The sequence below is a fragment of the Corapipo altera genome, unplaced genomic scaffold (genome assembly GCF_003945725.1).
Source record: "Corapipo altera isolate COAL_440 unplaced genomic scaffold, ASM394572v1 1b, whole genome shotgun sequence".
Classification (NCBI taxonomy): Eukaryota; Metazoa; Chordata; class Aves; order Passeriformes; family Pipridae; genus Corapipo; species Corapipo altera.
In genome coordinates this window covers 19,681,378-19,700,584 of record NW_020884881.1, presented here as the reverse complement: position 1 = coordinate 19,700,584, position 19,207 = coordinate 19,681,378, and the positions used below count along the sequence as shown (strand labels likewise).

The 19,207-nt window shown below is 48.7% G+C and overlaps 1 protein-coding gene across 9 annotated transcripts in view; it reads left to right on the top strand.

Annotated features, from left to right (window-relative positions):
• PFKFB3 (6-phosphofructo-2-kinase/fructose-2,6-biphosphatase 3) overlaps positions 1-19,207 on the top strand; it is a 44,407-nt gene that overhangs the window by 8,486 nt on the left and 16,714 nt on the right. For 5 of the 9 annotated variants that reach the window (XM_027639713.1, XM_027639712.1, XM_027639711.1 and 2 more), the window contains exon 1: positions 14,240-14,477. The exons of 1 other annotated variant lie outside the window; for it this stretch is intronic. In XM_027639713.1, coding sequence (XP_027495514.1) covers positions 14,399-14,477 — 79 coding nt within the window. In that variant the 5' untranslated portion in view covers positions 14,240-14,398. Of the gene's footprint in view, positions 1-14,076; positions 14,478-19,207 lie in introns of those variants that run through there. 3 more of the 9 variants (XM_027639706.1, XM_027639715.1, XM_027639716.1) reach the window with 3 other exon arrangements.

The following is a 19,207-nucleotide window of genomic DNA, read 5'->3' as shown; positions in this document are numbered from 1 at the left end:
TGAGGCACAGGAGGTTGCAGAGATGGGCTGGAGGCCACTGTGACTGTGGCTTTAGCTGCTGTTATCCACAGATCCAGCTCTCTCTGTACCAAATCTGGCTGTGCCAGAGCATCCCAAGGCATGTGTCCCACGTAGTTAGGTTTTGGTGTGGATTACTAGACCAGACTTCAGTGTAGTGCAACATGGAGCTTCCAAATCAACCCATGGAGGCAGGAGTAGGGTGTTAAAACCCCACCTGGAGAGATGTTGTTTTGGTTTGGAAATCCGGGAAAGCTTTGCTCAGCCCTAAAAAAAGTTATTAGAGGACAGAGTGGGAAAGCTGAGATGGACAAATGTGAAATGGTTTGGGGAGAAGCGACACTGGGAAAAGAAAGTGCTGGTTGTGTCTTTACACAGATCCAGCCCCACTTTGGGCTCCCCTTTGAGCAGGGACACGGCAGGGCTGGTGTTAAATTGCCTGCATCCCTTCAGCCAAGCTGATTTATTTCCCTCCCTGACACCTTGGCCGCCTCTGGAGCTTGTTTGTCCGACCTGAGAGCCTTTTCCAGGGCAGCGTGGTGAACTTGTTTACCCATTTATTTATCAGTTTATTGGCCCTGCCCGGGCTGCTGGCACGCGAGAGAGGGACGGGGGTGCGGGGATGCCGGGATGCAGGAGCACGTGCCAGCTCTGGGAAGCCTCACGGGCTGTCCATGCCCCGTTCACATGCACACAGAGAGCAGGGAGGAAACACTGCCGGGTTCTGCTTTCCCGACCTGGCTGTCACCCAGCACTGCCACGGCTCTCCCAGCAGCTGCACCTCCTCCAAGACATGCGAAAGGAGCATGAGCAGTGCCGAGGTGCTGCTGGGCTTTCCAGCTATTTCCAGGAGGCCTGGAGAACAGCTGAGCGTGATAAACAACAGGGGTAACCCGCCGGGATGAGAGAGGTGTTTTTCTCCCAGTGGTAATGGGAGAAAAACTGGGTGTCTTGTCTCCTGCTGCAGATCCAGCCACAGGAACCAAGGAGGGATGTGACACTCCCAAGGAGGGATGTGACACCCCCAAGGAGGGATGTGACTTCCCAGTTTTGGTCTCTCCATAGCCAAAATGTTCTGGCTGCTTCTGCAGAGGGAGAAGCGGGAGGATGGGTTGCACTGCGTCTTGCTCATGGGCTTGAAGGTGGGGATTAAGCAGCTTGTGGAGCTGCTGATTTCTGTGCCTGAGAGGGTGAATTTTTCTGCCCCTAAAAATGCAAATTGGCACTGCCAGGTTACCTTGCACAAGTGGATAATAAAGGCTTCTTATTCACCAATATAAATTTATTTGGAGGAAACTTGTACCTTCATCCCAAGTATGACCCAGGCAAGCATCCCGCCTTGATGCCAATAGGAAATTCTAACATGCTGGTGCAGAAATTTGAGGATTTGGCTTGTGGTTTTTTTCTCTTGCTCACTGATTTTCTTAGAAATCCTCCTTATTAGCAAGGGATTTCTAACAGGAACAGTAGGATATAGCTGGGGCTGTGATTTGGGCCTGGGCAGCCTGATAAGGCCTCTTCACTCCCAGGAATGTGGGATAGTGTCCCCTTTGTGCCAACACCAGTTCCCCAGGGATGGATCTGTGCTCATGAAACAAAGCTCCCTTTAAAAAAAAAATAAAGAAATAAAATAAAGAAAAAAAAAGAAAAAAAAAAAAAAGAAAAAGCTGGTTTGGGGTTTTTTTTCCAACTTGGGTCCATTTCCCAGCTGGAGAGCTGGATCCCATTCACAGCTGAGGACAAGGCTTTGAGGTGGAAAAAGGAACTCAGAAGTAGCTTTGCCAGCAAAATCTCCATGTTGTTGAACCAACCTGACCAGGATGAGTCGAGACAGAAGAGGCACCTGCCAGCAGTGATTTTTGTGTTTATTTGTTTATCCAAGGTGGATTTGCCAAAGGCAGGGAATGGATTTTCACCTCCTGCCAGCTGCGAAGAACATGTACACAGGGGAACGCAGTCAGCAAAGCCTTTGTTTCTCTTAAACATGAAATCACCTCTTTTTGCTGCCATGTTTCCCCTTTCCCTTTTTTTCCCTCTTCATAGTTTTTGGGTGCAGCTGCGCCGCTCAGAACTGACCAAGTCAAACACCATAAATGGAAGAGCAAGTTAATAAACCATTAAATCATTTATGGCTGTTGCAATGGCAGCAATTAGGTGGAAGACATGAGGGTGGGAAGAGTTCCTTTTTGGATATGGCTTTACTTGCCCAAATTTTGGAAGACTCGAGGCTGCCTTTTCTTGGCTTTGGGTGTCCTGCCATGCTGTGCTTGCAGCAACAGGGTTGGGTGGCCTCAGCAGATAATGGCCCTGCTGCAAACAAGACAAGACCAGGCAACGTGGGATGAGGTCGGTGTGTGCCAGCCCTGTGTCTTAGTCACCCTGTTCTGTCGATGACTGACTCTGTCTGAATGCAAAAGGACCAGATTTTTTGAGCAGCATCCGAAGGCAGCGGCGCCACAGGCTGCCAGGGATTGAGGTGGTTGCGTGTGCTCCTGCATGTGCCCAAGGGAGCTGTGCTTGCTCAGTTGTGGAGGGCTGGTTTGACCCTGCATGGGATGGGTTTTCAGGGATATTTAGCTGGTCAGCTGTGGGGTGAGCACCAGCGTGTAAGGCAGGACAGGGAGGGGACATGCAAGGCATCTGTGCTGAAAGCATGTCCTGCAGATATGGTACTGCAGCTGCTGTGACCCTCTGGCCACCCCTGCCTTCACCCCAAAGCCATGCCTGTGGGATCCCCTTTAGCCACAATTGTGACAAGGCCTTGCTGTTGTGTAGTTGGCAGGTTTGGGAAGTGCTCTGGGCTCTGCCATGCAAACCTCCGTGGGGGCAGACTGTAACTCTCGTTGGCTCGGTGCAACCATCCACCTGATCCACGAGGCATTAAAGCGCCTTCACCCAGCAGTGGGAGAGAGGTGCCCATCATTAAGGTACCTGGGATACCTGGACTATCCAAACCTGGGTAATAAATGCACAGTATGAAGCAAAGGAAGGTCATGCCTTGAGCGCAAGCCCGGCTCTTTTTATTGGGAAGTTGGCAGGAAAACCTTCCAGGGAGTCGGGTGGCTGTCAGATCTCCTGTTGACTCAGGCTGCTCTCTAGCTGTTGTTTTCATTCAGGCTGAGTGCAGGGTAAACAGCTGGGCTGGGAAATGTGAAACCCTGGCCCTGACCGTGCCGTCACCTTGGGCATCAGCGCAGGGAATGTGCGGGGACACATGGACACACTGGAGCAGTGCAGAGGAGCAGGTGGGCAGCAACATATGGGGGGAGCCCACGTCTCCTGACGTCATTTGTTTGGATTTTAAGGAGTGAGAAATAGAAGTGGAACCCTACTTGTGGTGCAGAGTTTGTGCTGGCACAGGTTGCCCAGGGAAGTTGCAGATGCTCCATCCCTGGAAGTGTTCAAGGCCAGGCTGGGTGAGGCTCTGAGCAAACCGATCCAGTGAAAGGTGTCTCTGCCTGTGGCAGGGGGGTTGGAATGAGATGATCTTAAAGGTCCCTTCCAATCCAAACCATTCTGTGATTCCCCAATGAATGGTGTTGCTGGAAAAATTAAGCAGGCACAATAAAAGTGGTTTTCCCCCTTCTCCATCATTCTTCACTGGGGACAAGTCATAGTCAGTGGCCAACATGTGCTTCCACCTGTGCCATCCCCTCCTGGCTCTGTCTCTCAGCTCAAGCAACACAGTTGTTTTAGGAGAAAATTGAAGCACTCCCAAGTGCTCTGAAGCACAGCATCCTCCCCCATGATCCCTGCCAGGCACCAGATACAGGTTTGCTACCCTATGATAAACTCCAAGGCAGAAATCTAAACATTCAGTTCATTTCTTTTTTTTCCAAGTTTGACATTGTGTGTTGGAAAATACAAGTGCATTTGAGAAAATATGTTGGCAGCAAGCTCCCCATATTGTTTCAGCTTGCCCCAAAATTCCAGAGAAATTTCCCATTAATATTTGTCATGTCTGATTGGAAAATATTAGGGAAAGAAGAAACAAACTCTGTAGATACTTTTTGACAATTTTAGCCCCCCCCCTTTTTTTTTTTTTTCCAGCCAGGTCTCCATGGCATAAAAAAAAAAATAAATAAAATACACAAATTAAAAACATCTGCTAGAAATTAAACACATTAAAATCTTTGCTCTACAAGTGGAAAAATTTTAAGAAAGCCCTGATGAGGAAATCTGATTATTTAACTTCTGCGTTCCAGCAATCTGTGTGATCTGATTCCAGTGATTTGGGTCCAAAAATTGGTTAGAAGAGTTGTTAGGAAACTGGAGGTTACCTGGGAGAGGCTTTGAGTGTAAGGAGCTCCAGCAAAAGATGTGGAAACTCAACTGGACCTTACTATTCTAAATTTCAGCTCATTGACCACACGCTTTCCCTCTTAGTTGTCTTTCCCAGACCTCCTAAAAGCAGTGCCTGCAGGTCTCAAGTTTGAAAGCACATGGCAACACTCTGGAAAAGTGGGACACTTGCACCTCACCTCCGGATGCCCTGTGGTTTCCATCAGCTCAATGGAGAGGGGAACCCTTGGAGAGGCTCATCCAGGAAATGGCTCAAACCCAGCAGTGGTGTTGGTCCCAAAAGTGGTTCTTCTGGGCCAGAGTTGAGGTGTGTAGGACACAGTTGAGCAACCTTTGCCTGTATCATCCCAGCCCTGTGAGGAAGCAGGGACAAGCAGGTTGTGGATATGGCAGACGTGCTCAGGAGGGTGTGGGTGGGAAGATGCTCAGCACGTACGCGGTTTCGAAACGCAGCTCCTCATCAAAGCTTCACCCTTCCTCCCTACATGGAGGATTGAACAAGGAATTGAGTTTTAGGTCACCTTGTGCTGGAGAGCACTGAGATGTGCATTGGTTTTAGACACAGAACACTGGGGAGTCTCTCTGTGCTCACAGGATACAAACTCTCCAGGACACAGGATACAAACTCCTCCAGGACACATCTCATCCTGGTTTACATTCAATACCCACAGCAGGGCAAGTGAATTGCTCTGGGAGTGCCCATTTGTCTCCACTGATCATAGAAGTGGTCAAAGGTCACCACCTTGTAGACACCCAAAATGGCACAAATCCTTCCCAAATACTACCCACAACTTTGAGGTGGATGGAGGCAGAACAGCTTCATCTCCTCCTCCCTGCTCAGGATTCCTCAGGGAACCTTTTCATCTGAGCCTCCCAGGCAGTGCAGATCCTCCTGGGATGCTGCTTCAACAGCCCCTGTATCAAAGCCAAACTGATATCAGTGGGGGTTGAGAACAGAGATAAAAAATTACCCTTTTTCCCAGGCTATGATTAATCTGGTGCCCGCTGCTGCCTACAAGCACATACTCCTTGATCAGCAGCAATACAAACCACCACATTTTCTCTCCCAGAGCTTCATGTTGTATTCTTTTGCATTACTTTGAAGATGTTTCCCAGCATCTCTAGGGTATCTGGCTTCACCACGTCATTGCCTAAAACGTTTTTAGGAGCTTCTCAGTCACCATGGCAATGCTGAGGTTGTCACTGGCCTGGGCTTGTTACATCATGAGGTGAGTCAGCCCCAGAAAGGCCACAGCCTTTGCTATTGTTTGATTTAATAACCTGCAACGATGAGATAATGATCCAGGTCTTAATGAAAGGTGGGTGGTAATGAGATGTTAGGAAACAGTTCAATAGCAAAGTCCATGGGATAATGACAGGCTGAGGTTGTCAGAGGGTGATCATCTTCTGCTAAATGGGTTGAACAGACTCATCCATGGAGGGGGTTTCACATCTATCACTAAGCCCCTGCAGGCAGGAGACCTGGAGAGCTGTATCCCAATTGCATCACCGGGCTGGGAATAAAGTTCTTCATGAACACAACCAACTTCAGCCTTTGGGCACCTCGGTGAAAATAATGCCTGTAGCAATCTCTGCTTAAAGGAGAGCTGGAATTCTGTGTTTTTCCCATCAAATCCTCAACATGCTGCAGCACTGTGCTGGTTTGTGTTGGGATAGGTTAATTTTCTTCGTAATAGCTGATATGGGGTTGTGTTTTGGCTTTGTGACCAAAACAGTGTGGATAAAATAGAGATGTTTTTGTCATTGCTCAGCAGGGTTTGCACATTGTCAAGGCCTTTCTGCTTCTCACCTCACCCCACCAGTGAGGAGCCCGTGGGGGACAAGGAGTTGAGAGGGGACACAGCCTGGAGGCCTGACCCCAACTGAGCCCAGGGATATTCCAGACCATATGGTGTCATGCTTAGCACACAAAGCTGAGGGGATGAGGAGGAAAGGGGGGGTGTTCAGAGTGATGGCATTTTTCTTCCCAAATCACCATTACACCTGGTGGAGCCCTGCTTTCCTGGAGTTCACCGGACACCTGTGGGAAGTGGGGAATCAATTCCTCGTTTTGCTTTGCTTGTGCACATGGCTTTCACTTTACCTATTAAACTGCATCTCAGCCCACGAGTTTTCTCACTTTTACCCTCCAACTCTCTCCCCCGTCTCACCGCAGGGAGTGAGCGAGTGGCTGTGTGGGCCTGAGCTTCCAGCCAGGGTTAAACCATGGCAGTCCTAAATTAGGTCTGGCTCAGGTGTGAGCACGTGGCTGTGTTTCTGCTGATTTACCCAGAGAAGGCGCTGTGATAACACATGCCAAGTTATGACATGCAATATTTAACCTGGCAGCTGGGACAGAGTAACCTTGTAAACACACTTTCAGACCAGGAGGATTTTTTTACTGGATCAGTGCCATGTCACAGGTGGTTGTGGCATCTTGATTAGGGATGAGGTAACCTAAAGTCAAGTTCAACATCCTGTGGATTTACACCCTAAATAAATCCCAGGACATTCAGTGCGGAATTTCACTCCTTAAAAATCACAGGGCAAACAGGGAAGTGTTCTTTTCATGTAACTGAAAGTACTTGGGAGTAGGAGGCACAGCCCAGTGTCAGGCTAATGTGAATATTGTCTTCTCAGACACTCTGATGGTGCCAAAACATGAATTTTGGCTCTGTGACTGAACTGCACCCCTCAACCCTTTCTGTTGGAACCAAGCCTGAAATTTTGTAGCCAGAGTTCATTACAAGGGGAACCAGTATTAAATTCCTGAGACTGGAATATCTCAGCGTCTTACTGTCTGTTTGCCCTCTAACCACTTTTAAAACACCATATTTCACAGAATCAATGCTTTGGGTTGGAAGGGACCTTAAAAATCATCTCATTCCAACCCCTGCCATGGGCAGGGACACTTTCCACTAGACCAGGCTGCTCCAAGGCTCATACAATCTGGCCTTGGACACTTGCAGGGATGGGGCATCCACAGCTTATCTGGGCCACCTGTGCCAGGGCCTCACTCCCTCACAATAAAATCTAAATCTACCCTCTCTGCAATCCATGGAGTCAATTATCTCTATAATTTATCTCATTGATAGAGTGAGTTTTACTTTGCACTAGTCTTGTAAGGTTGGGAACTTTCACAGGACATTGCTCAACCCTCTTGGACCCATTTCTGAGCATTGAGAAACATCCCTGCTCCAATGGATATTGCAGCTTCACAACAGTTTTTTTTTTTCAAATTATGTTTTTTTGAGAACTACAGAATATAATTCTAAAAAAATTTCAGATTAAACTGGGATTTTATATATTAACATTGGTCTGAGAGGCTCCTTTGGGGTCATCAATCCTGGCTAATGGACACCCATCTTACACCTCCACAGCTCTGGCCTTGAGCTTTACTGGGTCTTCCAAAGGACCCTCAAACATCTGAGCACACTTGGAGGCAACCACCTGTCTCTGGGCACAATGGAGGGAACCTTGAATGATTTAGCCTTTAATTTGGTGAATTCAAATTGAATCCAGGTTCTCATCCTTCCTTCTTCCCCATATTTGTCACAGCTAGGCGATGCATTTGCAAGTCTCCCATTTCCTTTCTTATATACGTGTAACTCACCAGATTATAACCAAACACCTCTAGTTTAGGCACAGATCTGACAACCCAAAAGAAACAAAGTTCGAACCCTTGTCCTCCTGCTTGAAGGGCTCTAAATTAAAAGAAATTAAAAAATAAATTTGCTTTTATCGAGGCTGGTGGCATAGCACAACAGAGGCTGACTTCAGGCAGAATTTACTGTCCCTGAAAGAATTTCTGTCTTGCACCAAGTGCGACGGTGACAACATGTGGGGAGCTCAGTGCAGAGGGCTGAGCAAAACCAAGCAGGTCCCCTGGAATGAGTGTGGCTGAATTGTGCATTTCTGCAACCCCTTCCTAGCTTTTCCTACCCCTGGGCTGCCAGGAAAAGCAAGATCAGCTCTGGGTGTGATGTTTGACCGGGACTGAGGCCGTGGGGTGAGCAATGCCCTGTGCCTCTGCCGGGATTTCCCCCTCTGGGGCTCAGCACTTGTTTCTCAATGTCAGAGTCTGCACCCTTCTGAGTTTTCCCCTTCTCTGCTTGTGGCTATTTTCAGGGAAAAGCTGCACCCTCAGGCAGGAGTGTGGTAGCCTGAACCTTGCTCCTCTGGAATCTCAGTGCTTGGCCGTTGTGTGGAACGAGCTCAATTTCTTGCAGTCGGGGAAGGAAGATGTTTAATGAGCACATCAGGTGCAACTGGAGAGAGCACTAGACTCAAAAGCTGGACGGCTTGTCCCCAGCCAGGAGAACAGACGTCTGCCCTAGTGGAACAGCTCTGGAGCAGCCCCAAGCACACGATGTTGTCTGCCCTGCCTGGATCCTGCACCCGGGCAGGGCTCAGCCCTCCCAGTTGCAGATTTAAGAGTTGTCAACCGGCTTTTTCCGATTTCTGTTCCTCTTTGCCCAGCAGCAGGGCTGATGCTGCAGGTTTGAGGCTGTTGAGGAGGAAAAGGAGTGTGAGACTACAAGGGCAGGGCGGTGAAAGGCAAGAAATGAGGAAGGAAAATACAACTTGATAAGACGAGAAGAGAGAAAAAAGCATTTTTCCGTGCAGAAACACCCCGACCCATTATAGGGATTAATTCAGGATTTTATCGTGGTCCCCCCACCCCGGGCATCAGGACTTGGGCGGGATGAGGGTGAAGGTGAGATGTGGGGCGGGAGCGGTGATATCCCTGTGATACAGGCAAAGTTCGCACTTCCCTCCTTGTTTATTTACTCCTGTAATTGAAATACCTGTGAGGGTGAGGGAGGCGGCTGAAACCTGCAGACACAATGGACCGTGAACTCCAGCTGCCTTTACAAATCCAAACATTTTTATCAGCCTTTGCTGATAAAAATCAGCCATTTGTCACCGGGAGCCTGACCCTCAGCAGCTCTTTTTCAAGTCCCTCCAAAGAAAGCGGCATCGGCAGTGAAAACTGCTCAGCATCCAGCTGGTGAGAGGACAGGGAAAACACTTGTTTTCCTCCTTGACATTTCTGAAAGCCTCCAATTCCCCGAAAATATTGCAGTCGATTTTCTCGGCTTTTTCAGTATCCTCTCCTCCTTTTTTTTTTTTTTTTAAGGGCAAAATTCAACCTTTTTGTTTCGCTTTGCTTTTCCAAAAACCTGTACAAATACCCCTCGGTCAACCCAGAGGAATAATTTTCTCTGTTGCAAGAAAGTGTCACTAATGCACTAACGAGAATTTGGGAGCTGCTGCCTGACTTTTGCAACGTCTCTTCCAGGCTAGGGAACGCTTCGGAATGGCTTTAAACTGGATGAGAGTAGGTTTAAATTAGATACTAAGAATGAATTTTTACTGTGAGGGTGGTGAGGCCCTGGCACAGGTTGCCCAGAGAAGTTGTGGATGCCCCATCCCTGGAAGTGTTCAAATTCAGGCTGGGTGAGGCTTGGAGAAGCCTGGTCTGGTGGAAGGTGTTCCTGCCCATGGCAGGGGGTAGGAATGGCATGATCTTTAAGGTCCCTTCCAACACAAACCAGTCTGTGATTCTGTGAACTTTGTGCCCATGTTCCAGGATGGTAAACCAAGGCCATACTGGAAACTGCTGCCGGATCCAGCTGCCCTGACAATAAGAGAGCACACGTAAGGCCGCATTCATAGGGCGATGTCCACACAGCTCCCAGCCACCACTTCCAAATTCTAACCATGGAAATAGTTCCTGGGTGCAGGGTTGGACCGTGCAACTCGGATCCCAGCGGGAATCACGCCCACTGCACCCCCATGCCACGTCCTAAGGAGATGATGCGTGTTACACCGAACGTAGGCAAAAACGTGACTTGTCCTTTCCTTCCAAGTTTCCTTTGGAGAATATATATAAAAAAAGAAATAAAAAAAAAAAAGAAAACATTAAAAGAGGAGGATGAATCACAGCTTAGTCAGAGTTGGGGCTCGCCAGAACAATTGCTGATGGTGCTGGCATTTTGATGCTGGGGGCAGGGTGCCAGGAGAGGCTGGCTGGTGACCAGTGGGTTCTTCCAAAGGGGACGGGGAATTAAGTCCAGGATTCTTATGGTGGGATGCATCCAGAGCCTAATTCCACTGTTCAGGATGAGTTACTAGGTGAGTTCGATGTTAGAGCAGCAGTGGAACATAAGAGGGAATTGAGGGAGTTTGGCTCTGATGTTTTGGAGAAGTTTGTAAACCCCGTAAGAGATGGGTATCCTGTTCTCACAGAAACAGGTTATTTCCCCCTTTTCTGCCAGACTTCCCTTCTTTGCACTGCCCTTTTCTCTCCCACCTCTCTGTACCTGCTGCCTTCATCCCTCAGACACTCAAGGTCATTTTTTCCCCCATCCACCACCAGGACTTTCAGATTTTGAGCCCTGCATTACATTTATACCCCTGTCCCTTTGCATTTATTAAATGGTCCCTGAGACGGGGTGGGTGAAGCAGCAGCTCCAGCCAGCGCTGGCTGGTTTATTCCACCCTCCACATGCTCCATCTCACAGCACAGCAGAGGATGTGGGACAGCATCCCTGGCTGTCCCGTGGCATCGTGTGCTTGTTGTGCCTCTCAGCGAGCTGACACACCTCTTACTGACAGCATTCCTCCCCCTCAGTGACTTGATTTCTGGAAAAATCGCTGAGCTAAGCACCCCCGTGGGCTCCTTTCACAGCAGCTGTGAGCAACAGCTTATTTACCGGTCTGGGTGCTATTAATAGGGAGCTGGGATTTTGCATGGCACGACTTGAGAGGGGAAAAATAATCCTCTCAGAGCACCTAGTGAGACGTCCTGCTCACCACCCTCTCCCCGGGGTGAAAGTGCCTTATAAATAGTAATGGTTCTTCCAGCTGACCTCCCTCGGAGCAGCTGGGTGCTCGTGCCCCTGAAATCCAGGCCATTTATTTAGGAGTTGAAGCTTTCCGCTCCAGTTATTCAGGAGTTTTTAAGCCAAGAGTTACTAGGTGGAGCTAATTTGAAGTGACTGTGATTTTAATTCAGGCAGGGTTTCGCTTTCGGGCTCCTTTTGATATTGTGGGGGTGGTGATTTGTGAAGCCACAGAGAGGAGAGTGAGCTGCTGGGAGGAAGGGGGATGATGCCCAAATTCCTTGTCCTGTAACATCATGTGAATATTTGTCTTACTTCTGATTCATGTTTTAGCTGGCAACTGAGCTTCTGTTGCCCTCCATGCGAAACGGATTTGGGGATTTTGGAAAAAAAAGCCCTCCTGGCCTTTCCCAAGGATGGATTATGTGCGCAGTGGTCCAGGGAGCGCTGTTGTGCCTGATCCCCATCCCACATTTGCCAGCTGGAGCACTCACTGCTCTCTCCCATCTTCCTTCCTACATCCCAAATCTGGTTCTTTTCCAGCTCCCTCATAGTAGCTATTTAAAAATTCTTTTTATTTTTTTTTTTTGTTGTTGCCTGTGAATATTTTTTCCCTGCGTAGGAGAGGGAAGGATTGTGCACTTTTTACTCCATCCATCTTGGCTCCATGTAAGGAATTGGCCAAAAATACCTTCTTTCTAGATGTGTTAACAAACACAAGCCTTTGCTTCCAGGGGAGGAAAATGCCCTATATAATAAAAGAGGGGTTTGAATGCTTTAAGTATCTGAGATGCTCCTTATCTGGCTTCAAATTTTCAAGCAAAATCTTCTTTATTAAACCCCATCAAAGCAGTTGCTCCCACCTCTGCGGCTCTTCCCACCTATCACATATTCCCACTTCTCCCTGCTGTGGCACGTTCCCACCCAGCATCCTGCCAAAAGGACCCCTCTGTGCCAGGTGGGATAATCCTCATACCTAAGGCAGTGTTGGGGTGCAGGGGGAGGGTGTTGAGCATCTTTAGGACTTCAGTGTCACCATAGGAATTTTCTGAGTGGCTCCTGGACGATGTCCCAGACCCTCTGTGCTGCAAACACAGGCTGTGTTGGGGTATGAGTATTGCTGGGGTGCTGTTTGCAGCCTAACTGAAGGTGGAAATGAGACTTGCAGAAACCTGGTGAGTGGCTTAAAGAGTTTAATAAACTAATAGAAGAATGAAAATTTTAAAAAAGAATAATAATAATTACATATTTATCATAGGTGAATATACATGACAGATAGACAAATAATAGGACGAAAATATTAGGATATTAATAAATTATTAATAAAATAACAAATAATAAATATGAAAACAGCGAGATTAATAAATTTAAAATAATAAGAGAAATAAATAATAAATACTAAGCACCCGTTTGAGAGCAAAGGTTCCCCCGCGGAGCATCCCCAGCGCTCCCGCCGCTTCAGCCCCTTGCGGGGAGGGACGGAGGGATGCGGGGGGGGGTGGACCAGGCGCCTCCCGGGCGCGGATGCGGGCGCGGAGCGGGGCGGAGCAGCCGCGGTGGCCGCGGGCGGAGGAGGAGCCGCCGCATCCCGGGCATCCCCTCCGGGGGAGGCGGCCCCGGCACCGCATGTGCGACGTGAGGGACGTGCAGGAGCGCAGACACCGGCATCCCCCGGCCCCCCGGCATCCCCTGAGCCCCCCCGGCATCCCCCGAGCCCCCTCCGAGCCCCTCGGGTTCCCCCGGCCCGAACCCGCTGAACGCGGAGTGGGGGCGCGCCAGCGGAGCCCCCGTCCCACTGCTGTGTACTTGGAGTTCATTTATTTTATTATTACTGTATTATTTTATTTAAAAAAATTATTTCTGAAATTATTTTCATTTTGTTTCTCTCGTTTTGATTTTTTCAGTTAATTTTATTTTTATTTTATTAAAATTCTAATTTTTTAATTTATTTTTTCCTTTTTTAAAAAAACTTTATTCCATTTTTATTTTCTATATTTTTACTTTATTTCTTTTTCTTACTCCATTGTTATTTTCTACTTTTCTTAGGGTTTATTTTATTTTCCTCATATTTTTTTCCTTTTAACCCACTCAGTCTTTACTTCATTTTATTTTCCCCTTTTTATTTCCTCGCTTTACCTCCTTTTAATTTTTCTAAATCATTTATTTTTTTTTTAAATTTCATTTTAATCTCCCGCTTTTACTTTTCATTTCCTTTTCGCCATTTTAATGATTTAATTATCGTTATTGGTTTTATTATTTTTATTGCTTTTACTCAATTAATTTTCTAACACGGGAGAAAGCGAGACGGGAAAGTTTTTTTAACCGTGCAGGTTTTTAGCTTGGGGGAGCCTTCACACACCCACCCCCCTGTAACACCCCCATAATCCATAATCCCCCTCCCCGCTGTCGCATCCTTGGGGTTGGGGGGTCGGTGGTCGCGGAACAAAGCGGGTCCTTTGTCCGCGCTGCAGTTCCGGGGGCGGGCGGCGGGGGGCAGCACTGCCCGGGCCGCGCCGCATCCCCCCCTTCATCCTCCCTCCTCCTCCTCCTCCTCCTCCCCATCCTCCTCCTCCTCCTCCTTCCCCGCCTCCTCCGCGGCTCCGCAGCGCCCGCCCGGCTCCTCCCTGCCCTCCCCTCCCCGCCCCGCGGGGCGGGCGCCTCCGGGCCCGGCCTGTCGGGATAGAAATAGGCGGCACCGGAGCTGCGGGCACATCGCGAGCGGAGCCGGGCAGGGCGGCAGCCGAGACCGACGAGCAGACCTTCTCAGTCCTTTTTCCCCGGCTGCCTCGCGTGGAGATTTTTCCTACTTCCCCCCCCCCCCCTCCGATTTTTTTTTCCCCAATTATATAGGGGAGCTTTTTTTTTTTTTTTTTAAATATATTTTTCTTTCCATCGCAGTCCGCGGCAGGGCTCGCCCTCGCTCCCTCCCAGCGCGCAGCGGCAGCGCTGGTGCCGTTCCTGCCCGGCTTTGTGCCCTGAAGCCCCGTCCCTCCTCTTCTTTCTCCTCCTCCCCCCCTCCTGCCGTAAAACCTTCACGAGGCTCCGAGCAGCAGCATCCGAAAGCGCCGCAGCCGCTCGCTGAAACCACCGACTGCAGCAAAAACCCTTTTTATTTTTTGTTATATATTTCCTCCCCCTCCTTCCTCTTTTTTTTTTTTTTTCTCCTCCTCCTCTTCCCCCTCAAACGCATCAAGGTGGACGCGGAGCGCAAAAAGACCTTTGTTTTAAAAATGCCCATGGAGCTGACGCAAAGCCGCATCCAGAAGATTTGGCTTCCCAATGACAACCGCCCGGCGCTGCCCCGCCGCTGTGAGTACGGGCACCGCAGCATCCCCGTGGGATGGGACGGGATGGCATGGAGGGGTGGGTGGGAAGCAGTCCCCGTCCTCTGCGCTCCCAGAGGGGGCTCTTTGCAGCGCCCTCCTCCCTCAGCATCCGTGCAGCATCCCGCCTCCCCCCTCCTCTGCCTGCTCCAGCATCATCCCCGTGCCGGCATCCCACTCGCTGCCATCCCGTGACTCACTTCCAGCCCTTGGGAGCTGGAGGAAGGTGCAGCCGTCACATGGCCCCGCGCAGCGGAGGATGCGGGGAGGTGCTGAGACACGCGTGGCCCAATTTCCACTCCCTCCTCCCCACTCCCCCTCTCGGCTTCCAGCCCTGGGATTAAAAGGAAAGGGAGCAGGTTGTTCACCTCGGCACCCGGTCACCGGCTCAGCAGGGATTTTCAGGGTGTCACAGAGTCATGAATGGTTTGGATTGAAAGGGACTTTAAAGCTCATCCTGTTCCAACCGCACTGCCATGTGCAGGGACACCTTCCACTAGACCAGGTTGCTCCAAGCCCCATCCAATTAGTGCATTATAAATTTTTATTTTTTTTGGAGGTGGAGGCAGGATTAGGGAAATGGATTTAGGAAAAAAAAAACCCAGCCGTTTGCACTTTATCATTTAACCCTGTGGGATGAGATAAGAGGCAGGTGGAGGGGAAGGCAGAAATTAATGCTGAAACTTCTGCAGTGCTCTTCGAAGCTCAGAAAGATCCTTGAGGGGTTAAAACCAACCTCTGTGCTTAAAAAAAATAAATAAAATATATATATATAAATAAAATGGTTGGGTCATCCCAGTGTTACTATAAACCAATTCATGAATCATAATACAATCTGAAAGCTCAGGAGGCAGCTCCTTTAACTCACTCAACAGCTAAACTGACAGCCTACCAGTTGTGCAACTCCGTGTGACTCTAAATGAGCATCGCAGGAATCTGCAGAGCCGGGATGGAGGAGATGGCACTGGATGAAGGATAGAAGTGGCTTGGGCAGTTGGGTGAATCAGTCTTTCCAAAGCTTTTCTTCATCAGGCATTTAAAGTCGCTTCTGTTGTTTATTTCTCTTGGCTGGAAAGTATCCCCTTTTAAAAAAAATAATAATAATTTTAGAAAAAGCAGATATCCTATGAATTTGCCAGCTGTTGTTGCCCGGGGCTATGGGTCAGGCTCCCTGGAGCAGATGTTGGGATGTGCTGCCTGAGCCTGGCAAGGGCAGCTCTGCAGCAGGAGCTGCTGAGGAAATGGGATTTCAGCAACAGGCTGAACATCTGGGTTGCCAAGGGGCTTTGCTCTGAGTGGGGTAAAATGGCTTAATGCTTTGCATGTGTGTCTGTATGGCTTGACTTTTCTCAAGGACTGACACCTCTGAAAGAAATGCCTTGTGCACACAGAGCCTCCCAGTGCTTTTTGCCACTTGGTTTCTCAGAGGAGAGAATTCCCTCTTGGTAGAGGAGAAAACTAACATATTTAGTATATTAAGGCACCAAGGGGCTTATTAATAACACAGTGTGGCTTCTAATTATTTTTTCTCGGGCTGGGAGCAAGCCACGCTGGGCACTTTTCACTGTGCAATATGGGAAGAGGGTTGTTAGGCTTTTTTAGATTTTTTTTATTATTATTATTTATTTTTAATTTATTTTTTTTTTTAACACAGGGTGGCTATTTTAAACTCGAGGTGCTATTAATTCCTCAGCAGCAACAAAGAGCAGAGCCACAAAGCTGGGTGGGAGGTGGGGGTGTAACGGAGACCACGGCCGGTGTGGTCCCTGGAGGGAACGGGAGCATCCCTGGGAGCATCCTCTGGAAGCTGCTCCCTGCGCGTGAAATAATTAGTCCGATTGTCGCTTCCTCGTCAGTGGGAGGCTGGAGTGGCTCGGAAGTGGTGCCTTCATCTGGCCTTTTGACGGCGATCCATTAAATTGCTGTCAAGCTGCACGTCTCTCACGTAGGGGCTGGGAAAGTCAAGTCGTCGGAGGCGCCGGGTGGGCAGAGCCAGGCGAGGGGAGGGGGCTCGGGAGGGGGATGCTCCAGGAGGGAAGGGGCTGCCGCTGCCTTTCCCTGTCCCATCACTTCTCTTTGCCATCACTCCTGCTCGGAGGCTGTGCCTGTAAAACCCCGGCTGGCGCGTTTTCAGGGCGGTAGCGGTTCCACGTGTGCGTGTGATGCAAAGTGCAGAAACGTTCATGCGTGAAGGTGTCAGGGGATTGCAGTGAGAAGAAGCTGCAGAAGGGGAATGTAGGACTAATGTAGAACATGTGGTGTGGGGGAACACTTATACAAGGAGACCCGTAAAAGTGCCTGAAGTGGGGAGGTGGCTGTTTTATCCGACCTGTTAGAGAAGCAAATTTCCTTCCCTCTTGTGGTTTGTATTGTTACGTTGTGTTTTTTGTTTTTGCTTCCTTCCCTCCCCTGTTCTGGTAAAGCACAGGAGCTCATCAGTGCTGACTTTCTGGCAGCTGTAAGCCACATGTGATGAGCGCCTTCTAAATATCCTGACTGAGCCTGAAAGTCATCCCTGACCTTGACTTACCTGGCTAGATATGGATAAGCAGTAATGAATATCCATTGAAATCCCCGATAGCTTCCCAGCAGTGGTGAAAAGAAATTATGAATGAGGTCTTTGTGAAACACTGAGCAAAACACTGGTTTCTGTTTCATCCCTGATGCAAAGTTTCTTCGGAGACTTTTGTGATTTAGTTGGGTTTGGGCTCAGATTCCTGATAAAAAGTTCCTTGGTGGATACCCTGGTGTTTTGGGAGGTGCTCCCAGCTCTGTAAACAGATGCTTTTTTGTGGTCCAAGGGGAACCTGGATCTTTTCTTTGGCAGAAAAACAAATCATGGGGGAGATTCCTCAATTACAGGTGTTTAACTCCTGCAGCACCCTTTGGAGGTGGCACATATGTGCCAGGTCTGGGACTGTCACAGCTGTCTGGAGCCAAAGGCACGTGAACAGTACCCAGTATTGTCCCCATCCTCTTGAACTGCTATTAATGGCCCGAAATCCTCTTGGCTCTTTGAGATCTTTTGTCCACTCTTAAAGGAAGGGTTTCTTTATTTGGGTATTGTTCCCTCCTCCTCACTTTATCTAATAAGTGTGTGAGTTTTGTTGCAAAACTGGACTTGCAGCCATTGGTTGTGAGAGGAAGTGAAACTGTTAGAGGGGAAACAAAGATTTTTCTGGGTATATTGCTCAGCTCCCTTGGTACCCAAGCGTGGAAAATTGGCACTTGCTGCCAAAATCGATGAGAGCTGCCCTGGGCTTTTGAAACGCAGCACTGGGGAGGCAGGTTCTACAAAGGGAGTGAGTGTGAGGGCAGCTCCAGCCTGAGGAATGTGGAATATTTATGAAAAGAAGAAAAAGAGAAAATCTATTTTAGGTAGTTTTTCATCTCTTGCCTGCTGAGTCTGCTTTGCTGAGACAACAAGGAAGATGATGGGTGGCTCTTCTCTGCTGTCTGGGTACCGGTGCTGTCACTCTTCCTTGTGGTCTTAATTTGGTTTCTTCAGCTGTTGGATTTATTTTTTTCCTAGAAAACAAAGGGAATCCCACGTACTTTGCATGTTTTATGGATACTTCTCAGTTTGTTTGCCCTCTCCAGATCTAATCTGAGTCTCCATCCTCAGGTCCCACCTGCAGGCAGCTGGGACAGGCAGGCAGAGCTCTCCACCCAGACCATAGTTAAGCTGGGGTTTATGGCTCTGCCACCAGCCACTCACTCCCTGCATTCCTTTCCCATGAGGTCTCTGGCCTCACCGGGTGGATGGAAGGGTGGGAGGGAAATCCCCTGGAGGGTCTTGCCTGTCCTGCCCTTGCCGGGAGGGCTCTTGGAGTGTCACACTGGGCGGCATGAAAGGCAGCTGGCTAATCTAAATTCCATTAGGCATCATTAAGATCTTCCTTTCCTGGCTTTGTGCCTTGGCCTTGCCTGTGTGCAGCACCATGTGAGAAGCAATTTTTCAGAGCAAGCCCTAGGGAGGAACAGGGATGCAGCCAAGGGAGAGGGATGCTACCTCATTACATGTTCCATGGAATGTGTGGTCCAGATGCATCCCCTGACACAGGGGCTGCAAAGTACTGAAAAAAAAAATTCCCAAACTGTATTCCCAGTCCTGTAACCTCAGCAGTTTCCTCTGAACTGAACCAGGAATTTGCTTTCAAAAGGATTTATGGGGGGGAGAAAGTGATTCACCTGGGCAGCCTGGCAGCTGATTTGTCTGCATTTTGGTCATGCCATTCAAGTGACTTGGACAGGAATTTCTCTTCACTTGCCAAGTCATTGCAAAGCGCTGCCTCTGGATTTTATTTCCAGCTGTTTGACATAGATGCTCTTTACCACAAAAAAAACCCCCAAACCAACAACCCAGCTTAAAATAGGTTTATGAGAAAAAAGGGATAAATTACTTGGCTATCTGCTTTTAAATGCTGATGGTTCTGTGGTCCTCATGCTGTGTTTGTCTTCAGAAAAATGGTTGCATTTGCACGTGTATCAGTTAAGAATCTAGTCAAATATTTTGGAAGATGCTCTCTGGGTGGAGATGTCTGTGCAGACCTGGTATTTCAGCACAGCAGCAGTGTCTGAAGTGTGCTGCTGCAGGACCTGGACCAAAGTACTTGGCCATCCTCCAGCTTTTCACAGAATTGGCCAATTCACAGGAATGGGAGGTTGTGTTTGCCTTGTTTTCTTTTTTTTTTTTTTTTGGTTGTAAGTAAGGAA